Source organism: Centrocercus urophasianus, unplaced genomic scaffold, assembly GCF_019232065.1.
Source record: "Centrocercus urophasianus isolate 14NV4802_14NV808 unplaced genomic scaffold, USGS_Curo_1.0 seq_11, whole genome shotgun sequence".
In the NCBI taxonomy this organism is placed as follows: domain Eukaryota; kingdom Metazoa; phylum Chordata; class Aves; order Galliformes; family Phasianidae; genus Centrocercus; species Centrocercus urophasianus.
The window spans coordinates 48,083,638-48,093,100 of NW_024884253.1; the positions used below are offsets into that span (position 1 = coordinate 48,083,638).

Consider the following 9,463-nt stretch of genomic DNA (forward strand, 5'->3'; position numbering starts at 1 on the left):
TATAACTGCAGCTTTAGAGAACATATAATTTGCTTAAATTATGTACCCAGAGGAAAAAAAAAAAGGGAGGATTATTATTGGAAAAAATACATTGGAAAAAAAAAAAAAAAAAACACCACCATAGGCTATAAAGGTTTGTGGGTTCTATGGAAACTTCACTGGGAAGCCTAAGAAGTTCCAGGCAGATAACAAACAGAGAAAATGCTCACAGTGCAAAGAAGTCTGACGTCAGGAAGCACAACAATTAATGCTACCCTGCCCTCTTGTGTTCCTGTCTGAGGCGGCTGCCTGTACCCTGCACATCTCCCAGCTCACGTCCCTTCCTCACGCTTCAAACACGTTGCTAAAACCCAATGGCACGGCACCTTGACAACAGGGCAGTCGGAGGATCGCAGGAAGCGGTACAGCTGGAGGCCGAAGTTTGAAGGGGCTGTATTAGATGGAAACACAATCAAAAGCACGCACACATCTTCAATGTGTCATCAGTTGCAGTGCTGTGCGGGGGGGGGATGGGATTTAAGGCTTCACTCTGCAACGAGACTGGAGCTGGTAACTACGTGTTAGAGTGCCATAAAAACAGAGGGCCCATTCTGGAGAAAGCAGAACCCAAATCTGAGCATTTGCCAGCTCGAACCCTTCATTTTGGCATTACTTCGATTCTTGTTTTCACTGTTTTATTTATAACCCCAGAGGATAACCAGGGATGAATCTGGCCTGACACCTGCACCTGAAATAAAGAAAAAGGACAGCTTTCACTGCAAGCGATAGCCAACAACAATACTTGCACACGCAGAGGTCCAAAAGCAACAAAATTGGTTTAAAATCAACAAACTCTTCTTTGTGGCATCCGAAAGGAGCCAAACCCCTACAAGGAGCAAAAACTCCTAGGGGCAGATGACGAACGCGAGCTGCCACGATGACGTCACGCCCCACTCCGTAACGCCACACTGCCGGGGCCGCACGGGAGCCCCGCAGGAGGGCACAGCCACTCCGGTTTGGCGGCGGTACCCGAACACGAGGCGGCTCTGCCCGGCACGGTGCCCGCATTCCGCTCACAGCTCTGTATCCCACTCCGTCGGTGCTGACGCTCGCGGTGTTCGCCGAACGGCCCTTCCGACAGCGCCTTGTACAAAAACAAAACGATTACGAAACGCACAGCGCTGTCCCCCTCTGACATTCACCCTTCTCTGCCCGGCCGCCCATCCCTGTCCCCGCGACGGCCAGTGAAGTTACTGAGGTTGCTGGCTGAACTTCGGGCCGAAAGCGGCGGCTCTCGGGGTGGCGGATACGGAGCTCCCGTCAGCGGCCCCCGCCGCGCCGCGTACGGCCGCCTCGCCCTCTAGCGGGGCAGAGCGGCGGCGCCGGCGGCTGGGCGTGCCTTCCCCGCTCCCTCACCCGCCCGCCCGCCGGGGGGACCGCGAGTCAGTCCGGGAGCAGAGCGGAGCGGGGCCGGCGGCGGCAGCGGGCGAGTGGGGAGGTGCCGGGATCGCAGTTCCCCTCGGGGGAGGCGGCCGGAGGGGACGGCGCGGGAGAGCGGAGCTGCCCGAGGAGCCGTCCGCCCCGCTCTCTCCGCGCCTCCGCCGGCGAAGAGAGTCCGAGGGGAGCCGGGGGCCGCGGGGCAGCCAGCGGGGGTCCGGCTCCCCCTCCCAGCCGACGGGAGAGGGGCGAAGAGGGCCGTCTCCCACTTTGGCGAACACTTTGGCACTTTGCTGGACCCGGAGCAGGAAGGGGTGGAAATATGGGGAAAGTTGGAAGTTGCCTGGTGACTTTGGCCGGACTTTTGCTGGCGGCGGGAGCGCAGACGTTCACAGGTAAGGGGCCGCCTCGCCTGCACCGCGGCTCCGGAGCCGGCGGGGCTTCGCCTCGAGTTCTTTTTTCTCTCCGTCTTTCCGGCGGGGCTGATACTGGAGTTGGTGGGGGAGAGAGAGTCCCCGAGGGAGGCGGGCGGGATGCCGCGGCCGGGCCGAGCCGCAGCTCCCTGCCGCCGGCTGCCCGGAGTTCCCCGTTGCCCCGTACGGGAGCGGAGGGGCTCCGCTGCCCCCGGTTCTGGGCGTGAGCAGCGATACTTCGCTCTCGGCGTGCAGACGGTTAACGGCGTGTTCGGACCCCCCTGGCTGCTCCCCGTCCTGTTTCCGTGCTGAGGAAACCCGTACTTTTAGACGGGAATGTGGGTTGTGAAATAGTTCAGCGCGCTCCGTTGCAGGGAGTCACTTTGGGGCTTTCTGTTTTGCTTCTCGCACGAAGTTAGCGCGGCTAACAGCAATGGGGGACATCTGGTGTCGGGCTTAGGCTCCGACCCGCTCGGTAGGCTCTGTGCGTCCTGCAGCCCGGCTGCCGAGCGTCGTGTTTGCAGTGCTCTGCGCTGCAGATACCGTGGGTGCTCCTAAACTTTGCTGAAAAACTACCGAATTCCGGTTTTATGTCAGGTTCCGTGAACGTTCTGTGTACGCGGCTGCGTTTCCTTTAGATTATCTTCGGTGTTATTACCGCGGATGAGAAAGAGGGTTCCTGAGAGGGAGGATGCTTTGCACCGAGGTGGTACAGAAGGATGATGAAAGCTTTCCCTAACACCCGTGCTAGGTTGAAGCTATGCTCCGCAACTGTTTATGAAGCTGAACTCATGCACATTAGCCCTATAACTCCTTGATATTGGGAATCTGGTGTCCAGGCTTCAGGGAGAGCTCTTGCTTCATTCTGATGAATCCCAAACTCATTGCTGCCCTGCACCAACTGTCGGGTTTCTTGCTTAAAGTTGGGCTGGAACAGCACTTCTGAAGTGACTTACGTATGTGGTACCCTGATGCTCTGCTACAGTCAGCACATAAGTGCCATTCATGTATTCACTTCCATAGCTGCACGCTGTGGCAGCAAACACACAGTGACAGAAAGCACAAATGGTTCAGTGATGTCCTTAAGTGGATTTAATGACCTGTGCATAGGCTTGTGGCAAAAGGGGCGATTCCACAGCTTCCAGTGCACTGACTGAGGGATGCTGCTATCCATGCACCTCAGTGGGGCTGTGGAGGATGTTACAAGGACAGGATCTGGTCTGCCCTCTCCCTGTGTGTGTGCATATGTACCTGTATGTGAAACACTGAATGGAAAGCATTAATGATGGGGCAAGTACCATTTGTTCTTTTTTTAATATTGACTGTTGGCACTCCATTTTTGCACTTCCCCTTTTGAAGTCTGTGCCTGGGAGTCGGTTTTGCTTAGGAGGAAAAAAAATGCTGTTGCTTTTGTTGAAAGCGTGATGCATCAGTGTCATAGAAATTAAATCACACAAAATTCCTCTCTCGGTGCTTGCCGTCCCCTGTTGCTAATGGGAGTTACATGAATAACCTCTAAAAATTTTAAAAAACAGATGAAGCAATAAGAAAAGAAAACCAACTCGATGGCTGTTTGAAGCAAAGAATATCAGCGGGTGCGTTGGCGTTTCTCATTCTGTTTTTGTTTTTACCTTTTCCTAAAGTAATTGATCTATTTGGCAGAGATTAGTTCTAATGTTACCTTCAGTCATTGTTTTATTTGTATTTCTTATTTAGAAAACAATCATACCGAAAGATCAGATCTTGGCTTTCTAAGGCCTGGAAGCTTTCAAGTAATCTTTGGAAAGCAGCTTAACAGTTAATAACAATGAGATTTTCTCTGAGTCCTTAACTAAGGAACTTAAAATTCTGCACTCATTGGTTCCAGAAGCAAATGGTTTCAAGAATTTGGATTCGAGATGTGTTGCTGAAAACGTATTATATGGACAGTGCTTATTTTAAGAAGTAGCTGGGGTCTTGCTGCAAAGCAAATTGCTTGTTCCTGAGAAACGCTTGCATACCTGGGTTGGCTGATTTCTGTTTATAGTTTTAGCGTAAATATGACAAAGTGAGGCCGCGGGAAGGCTCACAGTGCAGAGTTCCTGGATTGTGTGATGTTGCTGTCACACAAAGTACCACCTGGCTGTGCGGTGCTCCTTCTCCTCGTTCCCCGTGGGTTCTGCAGCTTAGGGGGAGCGGTTCATCCCTGTAGGGGATCTGGGTCAAACCCAAAGATGTGGCAAGTGAGAAGGGACATTGTGTGCCTAAATATTAGATCTTCCATAAAATGTGGAGTCTGGATGTAATGAGTTCTGTCAAACACCAGAATGGGTGTCTGAAATTGAAGGCAGGGAGATGTGTAATAGAATGCAGAAACTGTGCTTTTATAAGGGCATCATTTTCGGGTGGATTTACATTTGCATACAGCCTGAATTCTGAAATTGGTGCTTCTTGCTTATAACCCGACTGACCTAGAGAGGCCTGTTATTAGAGCACACTGTTCTCTTTTGCTGCAGAAAGCAGCATTCATTTTATGGTACTTTTGCTGAAAGTTTTCCTTGTCTGAGAGGGGATGGGCCTGTTGCAGTGCTCAAGAGAGGGGGGTGGCATAGAAATGCTCCTGGGAGGCTCTTCCCAAGTAACTTTAGGCCAGCACAGGAGGCAGCTGGGGAGGAGAATGAGAGGGAGAGAAGGTGCTGCACAGAACTGGAAACTGCTTCGGTTAGGGACTGGTAAAGTTTTTATGTAGAGCACAGCAGTCCCCCAGCTGTTTCATGGAAGAAAAATACAAACCTTGTGCTCTAAATAGATGCCGTGCCTTCACGTTCATCTGTTTCAGTTTTGGGTGTAAGCACTCTTGAAAACAAGAATCACATTTTCCAAAAACAGACATAAGGAAGAAATGTAACATGCTGAAACTTCCTGAACACCAGCATCGTCACAGTGCTCGCAAAGAGGGAGGATGGAAAGAAAGAAAGAAGAGAAATGAAGTCTCTCTAGGTCCAACCACAGCTGAAGGGAAGTTCCTGGCATTCAGAGAAATGTACAGAAAGTAAAAACTTTCTGCTGTAATTAACTTAAAGAGGTGTTTAAAGAGGTTTCTCAGAGTATTCAGGATCTGTGTCTAGAAGCATTTGATAGATACTCTGATTACTTTGCCAACAATGATCTCTACTTGTGTTGTTGTCTTATTTTAACACGTTCTGTGTTTGCTGGTGTTGTTTATTTCACCTGCTCTCCTCCTGTCTGGCAGTGGTTCCCATCCCTGTGCTGTCTGAGGGAAGAAACGCTGGTGAGGATGTGGTGATCTCAGTGCCTGGAGCAGCTGTCAGCCTAGCAGCGCATCTTCAGCTGAAGTGTTAGCATGGGCTTGGCCCTGTGAGCAGGGCGAGCTGTGAGAGAGGGCTTTCAGACCAAGGGCCTCACTGTCAGAGCATTGTGCTGCTCCCGTTTATGCAGGTGAATGATTCGATTTGTGCTCTTCACCCGAGACTAATTGCATTTAAAATGATCCTGCAAATTAGTGGAAGAATGTGAAGGAATCAGCTTCTAATAGGTCTTTATTTTTCAGACCTTTTTTTTTTTTGATGATTAGAAACAGATGAAATAAACTTTGCGTTTCCCTATAAATTGGGATGTACTCTGGAATTCTTCAAACAGAATGAGGGTCTGGACTTTGGGAGTGTCAAAAAAGAAGCTGGGTGGTGAATCTTGCTTTTTCTATTGTTCTACTGTCAAAAGTTAGTAAAGAAACTACACCAGAAATTAAAAATAAGCCTTCCAGAAGATTACAAGGATGTAATAACATTGAAATATTCCTGTGATGTCTTCTTCAGCCTCACAACTTAGTCGTCATCAGAATCCATGAGGAAAATAAATTAGCATCCAGAAACAATATAGCAACATATAGCTTACGGAAAATAATCTATTTAGTGCTCTCAGAAGTGATGGATTGGCAGCTAGAGAGCAAATCACGAAAGGTGTCGGGGTAAAGCAAGTAAGCTTCTGGTCTCTGTCTCACTGAATCACTTGGGTCTCATCTGAAGAAATGTGGAGTATGTTTTTCTCGCTCGTATGCTGAGTGGGTCACTGAGTTTGCCATATCGAGGGGGTTGCTGGTGGCCTGGGCACTTGTGCAGGTTGCTGCTGGGACATGGCTTCATTTTGCGTCATTGGGCTCAGCTGGTGGAGATAACAGGCACAGACCTGTTGGAACACAGCGCTATTGTTGGGTTGGGACCTGAGAGCTGATCCTGAGTTTGTTGTGATGCATTTTGATAGTGATTCTCTTGAGTGGTTCTGAAAATTTCACCGGGAGTAAATTGTTTATTAATGTACGAGTGCATCTGAATTACTTTGCTTCTGCTCTGTTTTGGTAGGAAACATTGAAAAGATCCTCTTTATTTCATTTGATTTTGCTGATAATTTCCAAATGTGCATTTTTCAGTTAATGTGTATTAAAAGGGATTTCAGGAAGCCAAAGACAATTTGGAACTTGTGATAATAAATTTAGTAATAAACTTTTTAAAAAGAAATATTACTGTGCGGCTTTCCTCTCTTTCCTTCTCTGTGCTCACATATTTATTTCTGCTGTCGCAGCGTAGGAGCACTTCCTGAGTCTGCCTGCTGTGATCTGCTGCTGATCACTAGGTGTAGCTGCATGTCTAAATCCACTTTTCTAAGTGTAAAAATAGGCAGGGCTGAAAGCTGGGCTTCGAACTTGGGAGGTCTGGGAATTTTTGTCCCCTTAAGAATTCTGATCTGTTGGGTTGTTTGGTTTTGGTGTTTTTTTTTTTTTTTTTTTTTTTTTTTTTTTTTTTCCCCCAGTTTGCTTGTAACACAAATGAACTCTTTGTCGTGTGTAAAAACGCTGTTTTCAATATCGTTGTTAGCATTCAGTGGGTGAAAGCAGGCTGTAATAGAACAAAGTGCATGGAGTTGCAGAGAAATTGGTAGTACTTTCCTAGTGGTTTATATGGAAGGATTATTGCTGCAGAGGTGTGATAAGGTTATATCTTAACCATCTTGATTGACCTATAGATGCGTTTTAAAGCAAAGCTGGAGTGTTGTGAGAGTATATAGCTTCTTAATGCATTGTGAGGAGGCTTCTGCTCTGTTCAAAGTGATTAGTTTCAAAGATGATTTTGCTGTCGGTGGAATCCTGCACTGATTTTGTAGGAGTGTTTTGTAGCTGCTTAAGCCACATCACTTCCTTCAGTGTTACGAGGAGTTTAAGGAGGGTGAGTCCCCATACATGCTTTAAAAATGAAGGAATGATGTTTTTATGCCCACATTTCTGAGAGCAGTAACAACAAAAATAAAGGTGTTACACCTCTGACAAATACTTTCAGTAGCTGCGAGGAATAAGAAAGGAACGATTCAGCCGTTTCACTCAGCCTGACCCTTTGCCACTTAAGAAGCGATGGTGGCAAACGAAGTAATGACCGCGTTTGTTCAGATGAAAGCACGGGAGTGTTAGCAGGCGGGAGTGCTGAAGGCAGGTTGGAATTCGAGTGTTTGGGGAGGAAGGTGTGGAAGAGTGGAAGAGATGTATCTTGCTGGGAAGGGAAATGTCCTAGGAAAAGCTGAACTATCAAGGCAATTAAACAGCATTTGGAAATGCATGGAAAACATACATGGATTTATAATTATTCACATTTTTGTATTTTTGCCATCTTAGTTTTGAACACACTTGTCTCCTTATACATGCAAGGCTTAAATAGTTCCTCTGATGGCTTTACATAGCAATGGTTGATTATCTTTACACATACGATGAAGTGTAACGATGTTAATGACCTTCAGTTTTTCTTTTTCCATGTGGAATGGTGCAAAACCAACATTTCTTCCATAAGCTTTTTTCTTTTTTTTTTTTTTCTTTTTTTCCCCTAGACATTTGTAGTCTGCCCTGATTTAGAGAGCAGTCGGGATCTCTCATGAAGAGATCCTTTCTTTTCTTTTTTTGCTTTTTAATCTCCAAGTGTTATTGTTTTTGTAAATATCTTTTACAGTGCTACTTTGTTAATCACAAGAGATGTGATTTTGCTCCAGAATAACTAATAGATAATTACCTCTTTCATCACTGTAGCTCATCCATCTTTTAGGGGTCTGAAAGAAAGCATCACATGCCTGTAAGAGCAGTGCTGCTCTTTCCACCCCCCAAGGTTTATGACACACTGGGTTTGGGAAACTTTTCAGAAGGATTGTGTGTTATTAGCTTGAATCTTAAGGGTAGCTCTGTTAGGTGAAATCATGCTTTTTATTTTTGCTGACAATATTGTAATGTAAGATTGAGGAGGATATTACAGGGGTTTCTGTGCACTTCCAAGTGGATGGGTAGTGGGCCAGTAGCGCCTTAAGGCTTTGTAAAAGAGTTGTTCTTGCAGGTAAATGAATAGAGTGGCTTTTCACATCTCTTCTTCCTGTGAATGTAGACTAGGCTGAGTAAATAACTCTTGTCCATGATGTGCATTTCTATACTTGTGTGTATGCTTATAATCTAAGCACTAGTTCATATGTTCAAGTTCTAAAAAGTTGATGAGTTATTGCCCTTTAGTGAGCTATTGCATTTTTCATGGTGTATTGGAGCCGAGGGAAGTTTATTTTTTCCTTTTTCCTCCACACTTGAGGTTAACCAATCCCTTATCCGTGGCTTATTTGGCATTTCATGACCACAGAAATGGTCATCTGCATGTGTGTCTTAACATTTTGATTGCTAAGTCTATGTAGCTTCTGAGGGTATGTAGAAGATAACAGACCTCCAGTTTTGAAAAAGAATAGTACCAGATCCTATCTCAAGCAGAGCCTGAGATTTCCTAAACAGCTTCAGGTTGTCCTCCACCTACAAAGGGTCTCAACTGTGGTATTTCCAAGTTCATATTTTTTTTCAGGTTTAACATCTACTTCAGCTAAAAATCAAAAACAGACATGCAAATCAACTTCCATCTCCAGGAACCGTGTTGTGCCCCAGATCTGACTGTCCTTGCTGTTTGGTACAGTTATTCTCTCTTCTTAAGGGATTAGTGAATTTGTTTTGTTTGAATAGGAGTCCATTATTATCTGTTCCCTCTTGCATTCTTCTAGTAAATAAAATCACTGCAAGAAGTCCAGGGCTTCCTAACAACTTCTCAGTCTGCTTGAAATATGCTCACATACTGGGTACAAACTTGCATGATTGAGGAAAAGTATCTGTCTCAAGGTTTAACTCTGTTTGCATATCCATATAGGACTGCATGTCATTTGTTCTAATGACTGTGATGTTTTTATCAAATGGTGTAATTCAGTATCAACAATGTCTGAGGATTATAATTTTTGGAATTTTTGGTATTTTGATAGTGTAAGATCTCTTTTCTTTCAGTGCTTTAAGATGTCCCATAAAATCTTACCAGGGAAATGATTTCCTCGCCCAGTGGAACTTTTTGAGCCTGGAAGTTTTTTCTATCTCCATGTTGGAATGATATAGTGGAACATGAAGTGTGCTGCTGGAGCACAGCATGCAGAAGACAGATGTAGATTTTAATTCCTGTTGTATTAGCCAGTTGCTTAGTGATCAGATCTTCTGCCTAGTGGGAAGCCTGAATTGAAGTATGTGCTCTGGCATTTCACTGTGATACAGGTATCTTCATAGTTAATCTTTTCTAATCTTTTTTTTTTTTGGG

The 9,463-nt window shown here is 45.8% G+C and overlaps 1 protein-coding gene across 11 annotated transcripts in view; it reads left to right on the forward strand.

Annotated features, from left to right (window-relative positions):
• Positions 1-1,611: 1,611 nt before the first annotated feature.
• PTPRM (protein tyrosine phosphatase receptor type M) overlaps positions 1,612-9,463 on the forward strand; it is a 451,289-nt gene continuing 443,437 nt past the window's right edge. For all 11 annotated transcript variants that reach the window (XM_042839780.1, XM_042839781.1, XM_042839783.1 and 8 more), the window contains exon 1: positions 1,612-1,811. In XM_042839780.1, the coding sequence (XP_042695714.1) occupies positions 1,739-1,811 (73 nt within the window). In that variant the 5' untranslated portion in view covers positions 1,612-1,738. The remainder of the gene's footprint in view (positions 1,812-9,463) is intronic.